Source organism: Sciurus vulgaris (genome assembly GCF_902686455.1).
Source record: "Sciurus vulgaris genome assembly, chromosome: 17".
NCBI classification, from domain to species: domain Eukaryota; kingdom Metazoa; phylum Chordata; class Mammalia; order Rodentia; family Sciuridae; genus Sciurus; species Sciurus vulgaris.
This window is the reverse complement of record NC_136478.1, coordinates 53,896,539-53,916,264: the sequence shown is the minus strand read 5'-3', so window position 1 is coordinate 53,916,264 and position 19,726 is coordinate 53,896,539. Positions and strand designations below refer to the sequence as shown.

The window sequence follows — 19,726 nt, the reverse complement described above, 5'->3', positions numbered from 1 at the left end:
CCCCTCCAGCCTCTGCATCCCACTCAGATGACTGTCGGCAGTGACAGCAGTAATCGCAGCCGCAGCCACAGCCGCCTCAGGGGAGCAATCCCCCTGCAGCACCGACAGGGAAGCTTTCCATCGTCCTCCCAGAAGGTTCTACTGCTGAGTGCGGATCTGGAGGTCTGGGGTGGGTGGGGCCAGGCACCCCGACACTGCCGAGGTCTCTGGTCCCCAGCAAGAGCCCAAGTAAGGTGGGCTGCAGCGTATCAGCACCACTGTGTGTCCTGGACACACGTCACCAGCTGTCAGAGGTGAACCGCACTTTTGAGTCCCCACGTTGGGACAAACCAGGAGCCTTGACTTTGAGCCAGCTGGAGGGGCACTGTGGCCCTGGGGAAGCCAGAGGCTGCAGATTCCAGAGCAGCTCGGTGGTGACCCAGGAAGCTGCTGATGTGACGATGTGACGATGTGACGGAGACACCAGACCTGATCGTAAAATGAAGCTCTGAGAACACTGCTGGAGAGCCAGGGCCGGGGGAAGGTTAGCTGCCCTCCCCTCCGGCCAGCCTCCCTTCAGGGAGCCCAGCTCGCCAGGTCCCCGCGTGCAGGATTGTAAGCCCCCGTCCTAGGAGCCTGGCTTCTCACTCTCGAATGGGACCCGCCTGGGCCAGGCCTTCAAGGCCAGAGATGCAACAGGTGCCTGTGAAAGTCATTTGTCCTTCTGCTTCGTACCTTCCCGAACTCTGCAGGAATGTGGGTGCGTCCCTTAATTGCCTGGCCAGTTCACTGCTGTCTGAACTAGGACCTCCTAGGCTTGGCCCGTAGAAATGCAGCTCTCAGGGAGGGACCCTGAGTCCCTGCTGCCTGTGGCGCGGGCCACTTCAGTAACACTCTCCAGCGTTTTACTGACTTCGTTCTGCACCTGTGAACCACTCATCGTGCTATTTCTGTACAAGGTCCTTGGTCACAAAGGCCAAGAATGCAAATCACCAGTGTCATCACGGTGGATGTCACACTTCCTATAAAAGCCCCTGTAACCTCAGTTCGGGTTCCAGAACTGCAGAGCACCAGCTCCCTGCGCTCTCCCACCCTGGGGTGGTGCTGGGTCCCTTGTTGGGCACCCTTTTCCCATAACGCCACCAGCTGGTTGCGGGATCTCAGGGCTGCACCTCTGAACCTGGCTTCCTCCGCTGGAGGATGGGACTCTGCGCGGCCCCTTCACGGAGATGCTGGGAGGAGTGACCAGGGCTGTCTGCAGGAGGCCCGGAGCAAGGGGGAGGCTGCCAGGGCTCTGGTTACCTAGAGCACGGCCAGCTATTCTGGACTTTCCAGTTGCTGAAGCTAGCGCTGGCTCCCTCCCTCCATCTTTCTCTCTCTCTCTCTGCCCCTCCCTCCCTGTCTCTCTGATTCCTTTTCCATTGTTAAAAGCAAAGTGGAGGTTTACTTAACATTTAGACAGTACTCAAAAGGAAGAAAATAAAACCCAAACGTCTTCCAACTACACAAACTGGGACGACCCCAGAGGACAGGACCGCCCCCTCATGGGTCCCAGCCTCGTGGGTGGCCGTTCTTCTGGCCCGGGATTGGTTGAGCGGTGTGCGGAGCTGGCCAATGAGATGGGAGGGATGCTGCAGGGAAAGGTTTCTCAGACCTAGAGATTCCATAGGACCGGGTGGGCTGCTTCTCTGGGTGGAGACTGGAGATGATGGCTGGAGTGCAGCAGCCGTCTTGGCATCAACCTGAGGCCAGTGTCAAGATGTGGAGAGAAGCAGACAGAACCGCAGAGAAGCAGGGCTGAGCCCACACGTGGTGCGGGTGTTGTGGGCACGGGTGGGGGAGTTGCTGTTGGTGCTGGGGATTGAACCAGGGGCACTTTACCCCTAAGCTACACACTCGGCCCTTTTAATTTTTATTTACATTTTTAAAATTTGAGACAAGGTCTCCCTAAGTTGCTTAGGGTCTCGCTACGTTGCTGAGGCTGGCCGCGAACGTGTGTGCCTCCTGCCTCGGCCTCCTGAGTCGCTGGCATTACAGGCGTGGGCATCTGTGCTGGCTCACCCTCACATTTTCTTATACGTTCATCCTTTCCTTCAAAGCTTGAATGAGTTCCTGAAAATTCTGCCGGTAAGTCAAGAACTAGGAAAAAAATTTTTTTTTCTGTAAAATATTTTAATTATTATTATTTTTTTTTTTATTGTGGTAAAACACATACGTTTTACCATCCTGACAGCTGAGAACTGATGGCATTAGTACATTCGCGATGTTGCACAACCATCACTGTTTAGTTCCAGGACATTTTCCTCGCCTCAAAGCCGGTGAGCAGTTGCTCCCGGTTTCTTCCTCCCACGCCCGGCAACCACGCCCTGCTTCTGACTTTCGGATCCGCCCCTTCTGCACATTTCACGTAAGGGGAACCATTCAATAGGTGACCTTGGGTGTCCAGCTTCTTCCACTAAGCTCGGGGTTCTCGGGGTTCGCCCGTGTTGTAGCGGGTGTCGGTGCTCCTCCTTTTTCTATGGTTCAATCACACCCCTTTGTATGACACCCCACTTTTTCCTACCCATCATGACGGGTTTGCACCTATTGGCTATGGTGATAGTGCTGGTGTGAACATCTGTATGGAAATATGGGTTCAAGTTCCTGTTTTCAATTCCTTAGGGGTACATTCATAGGAGTGGAATTCCTGGATCACTTTGTTCTTTTTTAAAAGAAGTTACATCACCGTTTGACCCAGCTACTCCTCCGTTTATACCCAAAGGACTTAAAATCAGCATTATAGTGATGTAGCCACATCAATGTTCACAGCCCTGGGTTCGATCCCCAGCACCACAAAAAAAAAAAAAAAAAAAAAAAAAAAAAAAAAGAAATTATGGCATTTGCTGGTAAATGGCTGGAACTGGAGGCTAACATGCTAAGTGAAATAAGCCAGTCCCACAAAACTGAAAGCTGACTGTTCTCTGTAATAGGCAGAAGTCGACTCAAAATATGGGGAAAGAATAGAAATTCACTGGATTAGACAAAGGGGAATGAAGGGAAGGGAGGAGGGTTGGGTGTGACCAGTGTGACCAAACTCTCAGGTTTGGAGAGGGGCAGAAGGGAATTGGAAAATAAAGACTTACAGACACGGATCTTGAAGATTAAGCTGGGTTCAGGTGGAGCCTGCTCTCTGACGGAGAAGCAGATCTACAATCTTTATTTATATTCGTCTTATCATCAGTTTAAGAGTATGCAAACATTATTCTTGGTATTCAGAAAAGTTACAGAAACTAGAACATCCTGTTAGGTTTCTCCCAGTTGCAGTCAAAGTGCAATGTCAGGAGCTTCGTGTAGCCTCAAGGAGCTCCATTGCTTAAAGGCACTGTGGAGGGGGCAGACTCAGGAGAAGCAGAGCTGGTGAGACGCTGTGGTTTCTGGCATGAAAATTCCTCTATCCCCAGGAGCTGCGTGCCTGAGATCAAGGCCAGAGCCGACAGGACTCTTGCACAGCCTCCCCAGGCAGGGCATTGCCACAGCAGCTGAGCATCCTGTGCCTTGCACAGGAACATTCCCAGGCACCAGGCATGCCATAGCCGTGAGGGCACCAGAGACCCCCGATCTGTCACTGCTCTCCCACCCTCTGTCACCGCTCTCCACAGATGGGAATGGGAAAGACAGTGGAACGCATCGGACGTCACTTTCCCATGTTCACATCCAAATACACGACCAGTGAAAGCCACGTCGTGTGCAGCCACAGGGTGGAGGTTCTGCTCCCTGTGTGTCTGACATGGCAAAGTACGTTCCACTGTCATGTGTGACTAATAAGAACAAACAAAAAATAAATTAAAAACTATGTGCCCCTGGCACATAGTTATTGGAGGTCTAAATAAATAAATAGTTTTATTTATTTAAATAAATAACTAGGGGCTCTTCCGGCAAACCAACCTCCCCTCATCTCCCCAAGGACATGGACCTGCCGGTCCTCTCGGGGGTCCCTCGCTGCTGCCCGCTCCCTGCCCTGATCCCTGCCGAGTTCCCTCTTGCAGACCGGATCCTAGGGGTGTTTTGGAGGTGCTGGGCATGGATCCCAGGGCCTCGGGCATGCTGTCACACGCTGTCCCAAGCCCTCGAGTGACACCCGCCTCCCGGAGGGCTTTCAAAGTTAACTTGAAAGGTCCCAGTGTGTCTGAGCAACAGGCTCTGCCTCGTGAGGCGGCACAGCCGCAGGGCGTGGGGCCTGGCCTTGCGGGGTCACCTCCCAGGAGTCGTGAGGTGGCTGCAGATGCTGCCCAGGGACCTGGGTCTTGGCAGCAGGTCGCTGGAGCTCACAGCCTCCTGCAAGCTCAAACTCATCACTTGTCATTCCGGGTCCTCGAACAACCCTGGGCAGCTGAGTTCTGGCGTCTGGTTCCCTTCTGGCGACAGGGCTCAGGGGCTGCCGCTTGTGAGCACAGAGACCTATCGGTCACGGACATTCGGAAGTCCATTGCCGGAGGCCAAGCTTCCTGGTAGCCGGCACATTCTGGATTATCCTTCATGCAGTAAAAGGTCAACCCTGCCCAAAGAGAGCTGGCCTTTCGTCCCTGGACCCCACAAAGTCACCTCTGAGCCCATGGGACATCCTGCCTGCCAGTTTACCTGAAGATCTGGAGGGGAGGGGTTTCCAGTAATGGCGTGAGCCAGGTGAGGCCCTTGGGCCACCATAATGGTTTGACCTTTGGCGATGCTACAGATGGGTCAGTGGCACAGATGATCCGCAGCATCCGTGTGACTGGCCCCAGGAAACTGCCGGGATGTGTCAGGCGCGGTGGCGCACACCTGTCATCCCAGCGGCTCGGGACGCTGAGGCAGGATTGCGAGTTCAAAGTCAGCCTCAGCAAAAGTGAGGCCCTAAGCAACTCAGTGAGACCCTGCCTCTAAATAAAATACGAAACAGGGCTGGGGATGTGGCTCAGTGGCCCCCCGCACCCCCCCCAAAAAAAGGCGGGACACTAGGGTTGCTGGTGAGCTTCCCTGGCTGGTGGTCAGATCCATGCTGGGGGCATTCAGTGCTGTCCCCGGAGCCCCTGGGAGAGGCAGCAGGAGGCTGCTCTGCACTCCTGCTCTCCTGGCTGACGGTAAACTGTCAAGGTGAGCAGGTCGGCGTTCCTGAGTGACGCCACAGGCTTCCCTGAGCTCTGTGGATTCTTGTTGCAAGTGGCGGAACCCAGAAAGAGGTCCAAGGGCTCCCAAATCTGCGCCTGCCCACTGCACAGTGAGGCGGAGGCTGGTCTTGAGGTTCGTGTGGGGAGGCCGGCCTGTCTGGGGGGGGTCTTCATCTGTAGGATTGTCCAGCCAGCGAGCCTCCCAGCCTAAGCAGTTCTATCCCTCTGTTCCGTCCTGACGTGGTTACCTTCTGCTTTCTGCTGGTCATCCAGGGGATCGTTGATCTGGACGGCCACCCCTGAGTAGAAGACTTCCTGGAAGGGGACATTCAGAGTTGGCCACGGGCCCTTTCACGCAAAGTCAGATGGGATCTTTGCTCTGACGTGCAGCACGCCTGCCGCTCCCCTCTCCCTGGAAACCGGGCAGTGCCCCCCAGGAACGTCACTGGGGGTGCAGCGCTACCATGCCGATCCCCAGGCCCCACCGGACCTGGCTTGCAGGGGGCTGTGTTTTGGCAAACTCTACCAAGACCCCTGCAGCTTGAGGCAACAGGAGAAAAGATTTAGGCTCCCAATGCCATTCCGTGGGCCTCTGCAGATGTTTGTCTCCTCCTTGAGAAAGTCCTAGCCATCGATCTGGGGTCCACTCAGACCCCCATACCCTCCTCAGCTCCACCTCCACACTCACCTGGTTCACCGATGGTCTGCAACAGGCACAACCTGGAGAAAGAGGAAGAAAGGACAATGCCGGGGGCCCTCCCAGGAAGGAGACACGTGGGTGTCTGGGCTCTAAAAATCCAAAGTCCTGCGTTTGCTACTGATGTGCTGCTTCCCTTAATGGGGTATACATTTGTCCAACACGGATAGTGTATGTGCTCTTTAAGGAGCTCATCACCCTGTTATTCATTTGATTATGAAAAATAAATAAAAATTGTGCATGGGCTCAAATCCCATCTCTGTCCCTTTGGAGCTGTGTGACCTTGGACAAGTGACTTAACCTCTCTGTGCTTCAGTTTCCTCCATTATCCCAAAAAGGTTTATTCTGCAGATGGTATTATTATTCAGCAAACAGGAACTGTCTCTCCTGTGCCAGGTGCGTTCAAGGTGCTGGGAATTCAGCTGTGCACGAGACACGAAAATTCCTACTCTAGGGGTGCGTGTTCTTGGAGGGGATGCTGGAACCCTGCCTCTTTCCTGTCCGTTTCCTGGCCACCATGAAGTGACCGGGCCTCATCTGTCACACCCTCCCACTGGGACATTCTGAGCTGCCATGGGCCCAAAGTGACAAAGCCGAGCAACCGGGGTCTGAAGCCACAAGCCCTCTTTGTGTCTGTCAGGCCCAGGTCACCGTGGGGGTGGGCTCGGGGCATGAGGCCCCCACACAGGCACTGGCCCCTCTACTCAGCAAATGCTTCTCTAAGTGCCGGGTGGTGCTGGGGACACAGCTGTGACCCTGACAGCCCCAGATGTGCCCTCCTGGGCTCACAGTCCACTGGGCGACAGACAGGTCCCCGCAGTGGTGACCCAGACCTTCTCCCCAACTTCAGTGACTGGTTTATACAGGGGGTTGTGACCTGAGCCGGGCAAGGGTGCAGGGCTTGGCCCATTCTGGGGTGGTCTCGGAGGGCTTTCTGGCGGGGGGGCAGCCGTGCCATGTGGCTCTGTGCTGTGGTGGAGGGAAAAGCTGTCATCCAAGCCCCGCCATCTGTTCCCGCTCCGCCACTTTCTGGCTGGGTGACCGCTGACAGGGAACTTCCTCCTCTGTCCACAGGGCTCACAGAGGCACCCCGTTTGCTGGGTGGTTGTGGGTGCTCACAGAGCTCGTGAGCAGGAAGTGCCCAGCATACGAGGCTCTGGTGACCACAGAATTAGCTGAAGCGCGTCACCAGAAGGAGCGGGAAAGGGCGTACTAGGCAGGGAACAGCCGTACTAGGCAGGGAACAGCCTACACAAAGTCCTGGAGGTGCAGAGGCACTGGCCCTTGAGAGCCGAGCTTCAAGGGCCCAGTTCCTGCCCCTCCCCTAGGGGCCACTCCTGGGCAAGGCAGGAGGAGGAAAGCCGGGGCGGGGGTCTCCCTACGCTCCACCCCTCTGGCAGGGGCTCCCAGGTCACCCAGACTAAAAGCCAAAGTCTTTCCTGTGGCCTTCAAGGTCCTACCTGATCAGCCCCCCTCCCTAAATATGTGTAAAATGAACCAGTGAACTGGCGAACGAGGCCCCTTGGTCCCGTGTCCCTGTCTCTAACTCGGGAGACACTCGTGACTCGGGCTGAGGACGCAGGGAGGGGCTGCCTAGGACCGAGCCCAGCACACAGTAGGTGTTCAGCTATGTGGCTCTGGTGCTGCTTGTTCATGGCGGGCAGGTGGGGGCTGTGCCCGAGAGGGAGGGGACTCACCAGGGCGTCCGCGCTGCCTGGGATAGAACACCAGCATCACCACCAGCAGGACCACCAGCAACGCGATGGCGGCGGTGGCGGCGGCGGCGATGGTGACAACGCGGCTCTGATGAGGTACCTCTGGGTCTGGCGAGAAGGAAACGGGTCATTAGGTAAGGAGACTCCTGGGTTTGCACCGTGACTCTGGAACTGGGACCCCTTTCCCTGTGGGAGGTGCCACTCAGCCCCTGCCAGGCCTTTGACTCAGGTCTGGCCAATGGGAACCGCCCCAGTTCCCTGACTGCTGTGATTGGCTCAAGTAGGTGGGCCGTGCCCTGAGCTGGGCCAATGAGAGCCAGCCCTGGGGCTTGGCTCAGAGCTATTGAGAAATGTCTTCCTGGTAGGAGCTTTGGGTTACGTAGTTGGCGCACCCAGATCCAACCATACTTTTCAACGAAGTCTTTTCTTCTTCTTTTTGCTTAAATTATTTTGCATCATGCTTCTTTCTGTCAATTACAATGGATACAGTTCTGCCTCATCTACTTGGAAAGGCTTTTCTGAGTCTCTGGGGAAGAGGCATCCCACAACAGGCCTAGCCTAGGTTGGTGGAGGGAGTGTATCAAGGTAGCTGAACTATGGTACTGGTGGTACAGAGGCTGAGTTAACAAGAGAGTAAAGCTAGCTAGGCGAGGTAATGCTTGCCTGTAATCCCAGCAGCTTGGGAGGCTGAGGCAGGAGGATCATGAGTTTGAGACCAGCCTCCCCAACTTAGCAAAGTCCTAAGTAACTTAGCGAGACCCTGTCTCAAAACGGCTGGGATTTTTGTGGCTCAGAAGTTAAGCAACCCTGGGTTCAATCCATGGTACCAAAAAAAAAAAAAAAAAGAAGTAAAAAGTAAAAAGTAAAGCTGACTCTGCTATCGGCTCAAGAGAGGACTCAGGCCTCAGCCTGAGGCTGAAGGATTCCTCACCTTTGACTAGGATGGTCTGTTCCTTCTGGCTCGTCCCTAGGGTGTTGGTGACGAGGCAGATGAAGGTCGTCGTGTTGATGGACAGGTCCACAGTGGAGATCAGGAGCTGGGTACCCTGGGCCACAGCAAAGGATGGCAAGGAACCAGTGGTCCTGGGAGGGAAGCGTGGGTGAGGAAGTGGCTCTGCTGGAGGCCTGGAGATACTGCCACCGAGCACCCAGTGTGTGCAGGGGCACGGGCACCCTCATGCCATCTATGACATGGGTTGAGAGCAACTCTGGAATCCCGGGGCTCTTCTCTTCCTGTCACACCCACATCCAGCCCATCCGCAAGCCCTGTCTGCCCCACCTTCAAAACCTATCCAGAATCCATGGCTCCTGGGGCCCCCATGGCCACCACCCTGGTCCAACCTTCTCTGGTCCCCATTTCTGCTCTCACCCTGTCGGTTCCCCCAAATGACCACCAGGGGGCGCCAGCGAGCCCCACCTCAGCTCATTTCTTCCTGTGCTCAGAACCCTCCCTGCCACCCACAGGTCCACGTGACCTGTGCCCCTTCCCCAGCCCTCTGCCCACACTATCTAGGACTCTACGCCTTCCTCCTCCCTTTATCTGCAGTGGCCTCCTGGTGGCCCTTTACAAATGCAGGGCCCGAGGGACAGAAACGTGTTTGCATCTGCTGTTGTTCTCTCTGCCCTGAATGCTCTTTCAGGTACCTCACCCTCAGCTCCTTCAGGCCTCTGCTCAGATGTCACCTCAGTAACAATGTCCTCAGCCACCATGACCCTCCCCTTTCCCGTCCCCCTCCTCCGTTTTATCTTTGTTGTGACATTTATCAACACCTGCGTGGCTCTGTGCTTTACGACTTTATCCTGCCTCTCTCTCCCTCACCAGCTCCACCAGAGGAAGGACTCTGGTCCATCTTATTCCCTGAAGTGCGTTGGCCAGTGGCCCCCCACGCAGGAAATAGCCAGGCACCCTGGTTTAGTGGACAGAGGTGGAGGAGGTGGGGTTTGGGGCTCAGCAGAGCTGGATGAAAACCCAGCCATTAGGTTTGAGACCCAGCTGTGGTGCTTGGAGCTGGGATGGCAAAGGCGCGTCTGCCGCTGTCCGGGCACAGTGGCCCACGCCTGTCATCCCAGTGGCTCAGGAGGCTGAGGCAGGAGGATGGTGGTTCAAAGCCAGCCTCAGCAACTTAGTGAGGCCCTAAGCAACTCAGCTACTCAGAGAAACCCTGTCTCTATAATTGAAACCAACAACAGACAGACAAAACCAAAAAAGGCTGGGGATGTGGCTGTGGTTAAACTCAGGCCCTCAGTTTGATTCCCAGTCCAAGAAAAGAAAAGAAAGAAAGTCCTTGTTGTGAATGTAAATGGTAAATGTCGGTGGCTTTCCACGGAAATGGATGGCTTAGTATAGACACCGCCATGACATCTGCACAGCTGACCAGGGAGAATGACCCCGTGTCCCCCCTTAGGGACCAGTCAGATCATGATGGCAGGGACCCAGGTGGCATCCCAGCAAGATCCCCAAAGGGGCTGCAGGTGCTTTGAAATTCAAGGACAAGAAGGACTGACGAATGGATGGAGGGCGGCTGGTGGACAGACACGGGGAACGATCTGCAGGAAAGTGTCAGTGGGAGAATCCACATGTGGATTTTTGAGTGTTCTCTGGGAAATTTTTGTGACTTTATGTTTAAAAAATTCCCTCATAAGATGTCAGAAAAAAAGGGTTTGTGAAACGACGTGCTTAGGCACGGAAAGGAATTCACAGAACAGAAAGTGTCACAATCACACAGGCGACACAATTCCAGCTTGGTTTGGAAACTGGAGAAGAGGAAGGATATATGACAAAAGGTAACAGCAGATACTACTGGAGGTGAATGGCTGCACATGACTCTAGGCACTATTTTCTTCTTTTCACTCCTAACTACTGTGTGAAGATTCAAGAAAGGCCACAACTTATTTTCATCATTAGGAAAAAGGCCCAAGATCAACAACATAAAGCAATTTACCCCTTTGGGCTGGGGGTGGACCTCAGTGGAAGATCATTTGCTTAGCACCTTTGAAGCCCTGAATCCCACCCCCTGCACCAAAGGAATGAATAAATAAATTATCCCTTTGCCTTTTTCTTTTCTTTTTGTTTGTTTGTTTCTTTCCTTTTTTATTTATTTATCTTTTGGTACCAGAGATGGAACCCAGGGTGCTTAACCACTGAGCCACATCACTTTTTATATTTTATTCAGAGACAGGGCCTTGCTGAGTGACTTAGGGCCTCGCTAAATTGCTGAGGCTGATTTGAACTGGCGATCCTCTTGACTCAGCCTCCCTAGTCCCTGGGATAACAGGCACGTGTCCCTGTGCCCCTCTCCTTTGCCTTTTTCTCCCTGCCTCAACCTTGGGTGAATTTGGGGAATCCTATGGCTGGGAGCCTCAGCCTTCTTGGGTAGTCCCTGGAGGTGACTACGCAGATTTCACTGGGTGATAGGCAGGTGGCATTGACCAGGGGCTGACAGGATTGAGTCTGGAGCCAGACTCGGACCCCAGACCAGGGTTGATTCTTCTTTTGCTTAGCTTTGGTTTTGTGGTGCTGGGGTCCAGGCCCAGCCTCCTCCCTCAGACCCAGGGGTCCAGGCCCAGCCTCCTCCCTCAGACCCAGGGGTCCAGGCCCAACCTCCTTCCTCAGACCCAGGGGTCCAGGCCCAGCCCTCCTCTCTCAGACCCAGGGGTCCAGGCCCAGCCCTCCTCCCTCAGACCCAGGGGTCCTGGGTCCTTGACACTCACGTGTTCCAGTCGTAGCCTGTGGGCTCCGGGTTGCCGCGTGCCTCACAGTTCAGGGTGACGTTTCTTTGACCCACATACCAGTTGCCATCATAGCCAGAGATGGAGACCTCAGGGGGGTCTAGGGGAAATGGACACAGGTTGACTGGGAGCTCTCCCAGGGGTGAGAGGGGTACTGGTGTCCCCTTCTGGCAGGAGCCTCTGTGGGTGTGCAGAGCCGCCCAAGAGGGAAAGGCCTGTGAAGAGTCCAGGGCGGGGTTCCCTCAGAGGCCAGAAGCCTGGGTGGCCCCGGTCTGGGGGCTGTGGAGGGGGCTTCTCAGGACCTTCCTTTCTCTGCCACCATTCCTGGGACTGGTCCTGGCCTATCCTGGGTGTCCTGTGAGCAAAAGCATCTTGGACACTTGTAACCCGTAGGAGCACACTCAAGGTTCTGACAAGTCCTGCAGAGTCCTGGCTGACCCCACATCAGGGCTGCAGTTGTCCAGCTACTCCAGGAGGCTAAGGTAGATGGACTGCAAGTTCAAGGCCATCCTGGGCAATTTAGTGAGACCCTGTATCAAAGTAAAATATAGAAAGGGCTGGGGTGTGGCTCAGTGGCAGAGGGCCCTGGGTTCAGTCCCTGGTACCATGTTTTTTCCTTTTAAGGAGGTGGCCACTACAAAATTTAAAGTCATAAGGTAGCTCATGTCCTCCTGCCATGGACAGTGCTGGTGAGAGTCGGGGGTGTCAGTGACGAGGATGCCAGGAGGGAGTGGGACGAAGTGACGCTGTGTGGGAGACCCAGAGCAGACTGGGGGCTGTGGACACAGAACACAGGGGAGATGGGCAGCCCAGGAAGCAGGCAGTGTAGACATCACTGGGAGAACCATGTAGATGTGGCTCAGGGAGCCAGTGTGGAAAACACAGGCAGACTGATCTAACCCTGGGGAGATGGGGGTTCAGCAGAATTGGTATAGACCATGTCGGGGGTCAGGGTAGACAATGGGAAGCCATGTAGAAAATGGACCACAGGGCTGAGCACAGTGGCCCACGCCTGTAATTCCAGTGGCTTGGGAGACTGAGGCTGGAGGATCACAAGCTGGAGGCCAGCCTCAGCAACTTGGCAAGGCCCTAAGCCATTTAGTGAGACCCTGTCTCAAAATAAAAAATAAAAGGGCTGGGGGTGTGGCTCAGGGATAGAGCATCCCTGATACCCAAAGGAAAAAGGGGGGAAAAATGGACAAGGCCTGGGTATAGACCATGGGAACAGCAGTGTGGACACGTGGGAAGGTCAATGCAGAGAGTCGCCCAGGGAAGCAGCTTGCAGGCCAGGCGAGGGCAGTGTAGACTGCTGAAGGGAGCCGGTATAGACAGGGTGGGGTATCCGTGTGGACAGTGTCTGGGGATCCAGGATAGCGCGGGCTGCCAGTTCCAGGGGCACTGCTGCCTGTGGCTCGGCGGGGCCCGTGTGACGATGGCGACTTTGCCCTCCTCGCTCGCGCGTGGGCAACTCACAGTGCACAGTGAGGGTCACCGGCAGCAGGACGGGCTCCTCCAGGCTCTCGTGCTCCACTCTGCAGGTGACGTTCCTGCCATCTGCCTCACTGGAGGGCACCAGCGTGAAGAGGCTGATGACGGTGTAGGTGCCGGACGCTGGCTCGGGCACCAGGGTGCTGTTGGCTGAGCCGCCGAGGAGCGAGGACCAGGAGACTCTGGCGGGTGGGCGGCCCCGTGTGGAGGTGCAGCAGGCCATGGGCACGGGTTGCCCTGTGGGTGGCGGGAGGGTGACCTCCTTGGCCTCTGCTGTACTATTGGGCCTGACTGGGGAGAAAAGTGACAGGGACGGGTCACCTCCCACCTGTGGTCATTCCACTAACCCCTCAGCAGCAGGAGTGTCTACTTCAGGATCCGAAATGGCCAGGCTCAAGTCCCAGCTCTGTCCCTGAGCAGCTGGGTGGCCTTGGGCAAGCCTGTGCCTTGGTTTCCTTATTCATCAGCTGGGGATAGTGAAGGGTCACAGGAAGGGACAGTACAGACAGGCAGAGCTCTTCGAGTGGTCCCTGGCATGTAAATGCTCAGTAAATATTATTTGGTGGGCAGTAATGACCAAGGCCACCGGCCCTGCCCTCCTGGGGTACAAGCAGATGCTCCCCAGACAGCGATGATCCGGGGTGGGTTGGGGGATCCAGAGGGGCATCTGAGTCAGACGCTGTGCAGGAGAGGAAGTCTGAGCCCTGGAAGGCTGAGGGGAAGTGGCCCACCCAAGGTCACCTAGCAGCAAGTGACAGAACTGGGCTTCCTGGCAAGGTCTGCCTGGTTCCAGAACCCCGTTGACCAGATCTGTTGTAGTGGTGGTGATTCCCAAGCCTGGGGCTTTCCTGGGTCTCTGGGTTGACTCATAGGTTCAGTTTTACCCTAGCCTGACCCTGAGATCCGGATCCAGGAATCCCCGCCCACCCGCCAGTGGCCACCAGAATCAGGCAAGTGTCTGGCGGCAACAGGACACAAGGATTTTGATAAAATCACCTAATCATGAGTGACTCATTGGAACAGTCAGGAACGGTGACACATAGGGGTGGGGAGGACTGAGGCATCGGGACTTCCTACTCAAGTTCAAGGAGAAAAACCTGTTACTTCCTCCCCGTGCTCATCAGAGTGATCCCAGGGCCCTGCCTGCAGTGCTGGGGAGCCAGCCCGCCCCTACTCGGGACATCAAGGTCGCTGCCTCACTTTCAACTTTTCTTTCTTCACCAAACACGGGAGCAACAACTCCCGGGGCGGGGACAAGTCCCCAAGCGCCTCCTTGCAAAGCTTCACCTGCCTAAACTCACGCGACCCCAGGACACCTTTCTGAGTGTGGAGCAGTTTACGGGAGTTTTCGCATTTTCGTCCCAGTCCCCAAGGTCGCAGGGTCCCCGCTCCACCCCAACGCCCCCCGCAGCCCCTCCCCCGGGTCCCCGCGGAGCTGCCCGGCGAGCCCCGTCGGGCCACCTGGCCTGCGCCTCGCGCCCCTGCTCCCCAGTCCCCTCCGGCTCACCGAGCACTCGGAGCCGGGTCTCCGCCTTCCTGCTGCCCCTGGGGAAGGTGGCGAACTGGCAGGTGTAGCTGGCTTCGTCCTCCACGCGCAGCGGCGACACCCTCAGCGAGGCGTTCAGCACATCCGCGGCCACGCCCACGAACTCCACGCGCTCCGGCTCCGCGAGGCTGGAGCCCCGCTGCGGGTGGAAGACCGCCACGCTGTGGAAGTCGCCGTCGGGGTCCCGCCGCATCCAGGTCACTTGTGTCACCTGCACATTGGGCTCCGAAGACTTCAGGAGGCACGGCAGTATCAGAGAGTTGCCCAGAAAGCCGCTCACCTGCGCAGGTGCCTGGACGATGACAGTCTCAGTCCCTGAGGGGGGACCAAGGGCACGGTTTATAAATGGGGACTCTGGGGCAGAGTGGTCTGTCGCACAGGGGCAAGCAGGAAGGGTGGGATTCGAACCTGAGCTGTCTGGAGTCAGGCCACCAGACCCGACATAAAAATCTGTGGGCCTCCAGCAGTAGGTCCTCAGTGTGAACACAACGCCACGTTCTTATTAATAAGGCCAGTACCTGGCTCAGAGTGCTCAGGGAACAGGAGCGGGTCCGGGGGACAAGAGAACATGAAGGGCCTGGTGGGAGGGGACGAAGTTCTGGGAGGTCCAGCCCAACCTTCACTGGGGCCCTTGTGCAGGTTGTTCACACCTCGGAGCCTCAGTTTCCTTCTCTGTAAAATGGGTGCTGGAGTCTGGGTCTTAAGATTCCCTCAAAGGTCCACGAGGTAAAGGTGTGGACCCCTGAAGCACTTCAGGTCATTGGGGCGTGCCCTCCACGGTGAGGGTGGGACTTTGGGCTGCCTTCTCCTCTCTTCCTCTTCCAGACCAGGAGGTGGGCAGTGTTGCCGCACTACACGTCCCGCTATAACAGCTGTCTTGTCACCGGCTGTTAATCAGAGGTGGAAACCTCTAGAGCTGTGAGCCACAGCTTTACTCTTTAGAAGTTGACAATCTCACCAGGTGCAGTGGTGCACACCTGTCATCCCAGCCGCTCAGGAGGCTGAGGCAGGAGGATCACAAGTTCAAGGCCAGCCTCAGCAACTTAGCGAGGCCCTAAGCAACTCAGTGAGACCCTGTCTCTAAATCAAATACAAAAAAGTGCTGGGGATGTGACTCAGTGGTTAGGTGCCCCTGGCACCTCCCCCCCCCCCAAAAAAAAAAAGTTCAATTTCAGTAGCACAATAGCATCTTCACCCAGAGCAACCTGCAGCCCAGAGGTTTCTGGAACCCCACAGCAATTCAAGGCAAGATCATGTCAGATTGAGACCCTTGGACTCCCCCCCCCCCCCCCCCCCCCCGCTGGGCACAAAAGAAACACATTAATGAAGCAAGATCATGTCAGTGAAGGCCAGACTGTCTCAAAACAAAAAACAAACAAACAAAAAGAAATTGATGATCTCAGGCATTTTTTCCAGTGACTGAAGGTCTGGGTTCTGATGCTCTGCCACTGACTTGCTGGGCAGCTCTGGGTCAGGGAATCCCCTCTGGAGTGATCCGGGCCTCCTCCCTGGCAGGACTATTGTGGGATGAAACTGGGTGAGGTGGCCTCTCCTGCAGGTCCTCCAACCCTCTCCAGAGTCCTGCGAAATCCACACTAGAATTGTCATCCCCTTGCAGAGAGCGGGAGAGCTGAGCTGGGAGGGTGGGGTCTCTTCCCGGGCTTGCCAGCTAGGGAGGGGCGGAGCCTGGGTCTGGAGCTGGGTCTGGCGGGCCCCACCGTGCCCTGGACCATCCTGGCGCTGGGGGTGGGGGCGTGGGCGTCACTGTAGCCTCACAAAACACCGCCTTACCAGGCAAGTCTCCTCCGAGAGCGCGCGCGTGCGCGCGCGGGGCACCACCACCGCAGCATAGTTAACTTTCCCCTGATCACACAGGTATGGAAGGCCGACAGCTGAGTTTTGAACCCAGGCTGCACTGACTTCGGAGCTGTAGCGCCAACACTTGGAAACCCGCCCTGACGCACAGAGGTGCTGAATAGCCGAGCGTGGGATGAATGCCCCAGTCTCTGAATGAATGAGAGCGCGGCGGGCCAGGCTCCTGGGTCTATCCTTGGGGTCCGAGGGGAAGCGCCCTGTGCGCTGTCTCCCATTTCAGCCCTCTCAGAGGTCCTGGCCGCAGGATGTGGCTCGGGCGTGGCGATCACGAGAGGAGGTAAGGTTACCCGGCGGCGTGCGTCACCTCCTTTCCCCAAGTCTGACGCTGATTTCGGGAATCTCGTTACCCCAGTGCGGCTCCTTCCGGGCCCGCTCAGAGGAGGGTCCGGCCGGGGTCCCGCATTCCTTCCAGCCCTGGGGCGGAGGAGGGTGGGTGGCGAAGGGCGGTGCCTGCAGCCTTCGGCGGCCCAGGAGGCTGAGAGCTCCCGGCGCGCACCAAAGTGGGGGGGGGGGGGGGCGGGGCAGGACCGCGAGCGGCGCGGCTGTCACTCACCGGCTCCGGGGGGCGCCCAGGACAGCGCCAGCAGCGCCAGCAGCTCCAGCAGCACCAGCAGCGGGACCATGATGGCTCCTCGGCGTCGCGACTCCGTGTGCCCCTGCGATCTGAGGTCGGATCCTCTGGCAGCTCCTCCGCTGTGTGGCAGCTACTGAAGGAGGCGACTCCAGCGCCGGGATCCCGCAGGCGCGGCCCCGCCCCCGCCCCGGGCCTCTGAGCGGGAGGGGACGTCCCACTGCTGCCCCGCCCAGCGGCGCCTCCGGTGCCCTCGGCTGGCTGCCAGGTCCCCTCTGCCGCCCAAGCAACAGACCCAGCCGGGCAGAACGGCGCGCCTCCCCTGCGCAGGCGTGGGCATCTGGTACTCGCCAGAGCCCGGAGGTGGGTGCTCATCCCACGACACTTTCGATAGGAGGACTCCCGGCTTACAGGCGAGGATACCGGGGCACAGAGAGATTTGGCTTTTTTAAAATTTTTTATTTATTTTTTTAGTACCGGGGATTTAACCCCGGGGCAATTAACCACTGAGCCACATCCCCAGCCCTTTTCCGTATTTTATTTAGAAACAGTCTCGCTGAGTTGCTTAGGGCCTCGCCCTACTGCTAAGGCTGGCTTTGAATTCGCGATCCTCCTGCCTCGGCCTCCCAAGCCGCAGAGATCACAGGCAGATTGAGCAATTTTCTAAAGGGTCTCAGCTGCTGAGTGGCAGAGCTGAAGTTGGAACCCATAACTAGGACAGATCCTCTAAATCGTCAACTGATGTTCCACGCATCCAACCCATGGGCTGGGGAATTAATTAGGCAGATCTGGACGCAAACGGGGAAAATAAGTTCTCCCGGGCCTCAGTTTTCTCATCTGGTAATTGGGTATGTGGTAGTACCTCATGACCCCTTGTAAGGACACTGCTTGGCCCAATTCCTGGCACATAGTTTGTATTCCAGGAACAGAACCTCTATCGCTCCCAGGATCAGCAGCAGCAGCAGCGATTAACCATTGTTAATGGTTAGTATTGTGACTTCAAAACGAGGACAAGAGAGACAGAGCAGAGAGCCCTAGGTTTCCTGGTGCAAGAGATTTCCTGGTCCCAGCGGCTTCTGTCCTGGCCAGAGTCCCCATAAGCCCCAAGAGCAGTTCCGATCCTCCTCAGTGACATCCCTATATCATTCTAGAAAGTTCCTCTTTTGAGTTTTGGTAACTTTGGAGGATTTGGTCCCTGGTCACCCTCTGCCTTGGTTCTGATGCCCACTGGTGGCTCATGTCTGTGGACCTGAGGCCGGGCAGCTCTCAGCCTGGACGCGCATGGGTGACGTTCTGAATGGAGTCACGGAGGCGGGGCGGGTGGGGGGAATCTCAGAAAGCTCTGAGTTTTCTAGTGTCCTTGTTCTGCTGACGCATTGCCAAATCGGGAACCTGCGGCTACTGTCCTCCTCTGGAGCACGTTGTCACTGTCGGGGTTCCCCCAGCTCCCAGGGTCCCCTGCTGCTGTGGTTCTGCCTCTTTCCAAGCTCTGGGTGGTCAGGGGCCGCCCCTTCCCTGCCCATGTTTGCCTCACACTTGAGGCCCCCTCACCCTATCCTCTGGGGGCCTTGATCCTGAGGCAGACTGCGGACGCTTTGGTCCTGGACGATTCCATGTAATGGGCAGAGTACGGGCTCCTAGTGGCAGAAGCTCAGAAATGGGCAGGAGGCAGGGCTGAGGGTCAGGAATGGGGCGAGGCTGTGATGGAGTCAGAGACAAGTTCAAGAAATGCGAGGGTCTCAGGGATGGGGCTGGGATTTTGGTGGCGGGTATTCCTGAGTAAAACAGAAAAACAAACTGGGTCAACAAATAGTTGAGGTGGCCAAAGGTCCATGGTATCAAAATGGCTAAGTTAAATGTCTTATGTGGGGTCTGGTTGGAAGAGAATGCAGTAGAAGGAGATTGCTGTCCGGTGGGAGGGGCTCCTCTGGCAACCTCTCCCCACCTCTGAGCGCAAGGGTGTTCAGGGATCTCATTGAAATGACCCTCCTTTGGCTCCACAGCTCTGTGGACTCCCCCACCTTGGGTCTTTTGTCCCTTGCATTCATTCAGGCAGCACAGATTTATTGAGCACCTACTACATGCAGGGCCCCATCCCAGGTGCTGAAGACACCACAGGAGCAAGGGACAAAGTCCCTGCCCCTCTGCAGTTCCCACACCGGAGTGGGAGGCAGGCGGGGGAGGTAGACAGGTGCTCTGTGGGAAGCTGGGAAAGTCCACAAAGAAAAATAAGACGGGGTGAGCAGACGAGGAAAAATTCCTTCTAAATGCCTCGGAGAAGGATAACTTAGCCCTCCGGTTACCGGCTCAGCAAACACCGGGAAAGTGAGAAGGCAGACCAGTCTTCGAGGTTATGGAATTGAGATAACACATCCAAAGACAGAAAGTAGAGAAGTTAGCTCAGCCGTCAAAGGCTGTGCGATCAGCGGGGACCCAGGAAGCCAGAGCCCTGAAAGGCAGCGTCCTTAAAATCAGGCAACGATGGCCTGTCCTGTTTTGAAAATAATCTTTCGGACTTTCCCAGATGAAAAGGGGCAATTTTCAGGTGGCAAGTAGCAAACACCACGTGTGAAGCATCCACCAAAGCAACCTAAAGATTCACATGCTTTTTCAGACTAACAACCTTTGCACCCCGAGGCCGCGAATAATGAGCCGGGAGAAAGCGCAGGCGCACCTCCAACCCCACCCCTACCTGCGAAGACGTCAAGAGACCGGCCCCGCCCAGTCTATTAATGCGGTAAAAGTTGCACGTTTCTGTCCTTTGAAGGCAGGGAGAGGGCGTCCAGCTAAGACGGACTGCTCCCTGGGACAGCAGAGTCATGGGATGGAGGGTTATTCTCCACGTGGACAGAGAAGCGTGGGACACCCATTTGCAGACAGACAGACAGAAAGGGGGCGCACTGTGAGGTCCGTGGCCTGGAGAAGAGGGTGCAAGTGACCGGCTGAGGGCGCAGCCACGCACGTCTGCCTTTGGTGGCGGCCACCCAAGCTTCCCCTGTCAGC

The 19,726-nt window shown here is 56.4% G+C and overlaps 1 protein-coding gene across 1 annotated transcript in view; it reads right to left on the bottom strand.

Annotated features, from left to right (window-relative positions):
• Nucleotides 1–4,099: 4,099 nt before the first annotated feature.
• PVR (PVR cell adhesion molecule) overlaps nt 4,100–19,726 on the bottom strand; it is a 39,265-nt gene continuing 23,638 nt past the window's right edge. Inside the window, exons 2-8 of the mRNA XM_079118985.1 lie at nt 16,706–16,748; nt 14,239–14,592; nt 12,717–13,022; nt 11,226–11,343; nt 8,446–8,597; nt 5,791–5,822; nt 4,100–5,417 (exon numbers count right to left, since the gene is read on the bottom strand). Coding sequence (XP_078975111.1) covers nt 5,310–5,417; nt 5,791–5,822; nt 8,446–8,597; nt 11,226–11,343; nt 12,717–13,022; nt 14,239–14,592; nt 16,706–16,748 — 1,113 coding nt within the window. The 3' untranslated portion in view covers nt 4,100–5,309. The remainder of the gene's footprint in view (nt 5,418–5,790; nt 5,823–8,445; nt 8,598–11,225; nt 11,344–12,716; nt 13,023–14,238; nt 14,593–16,705; nt 16,749–19,726) is intronic.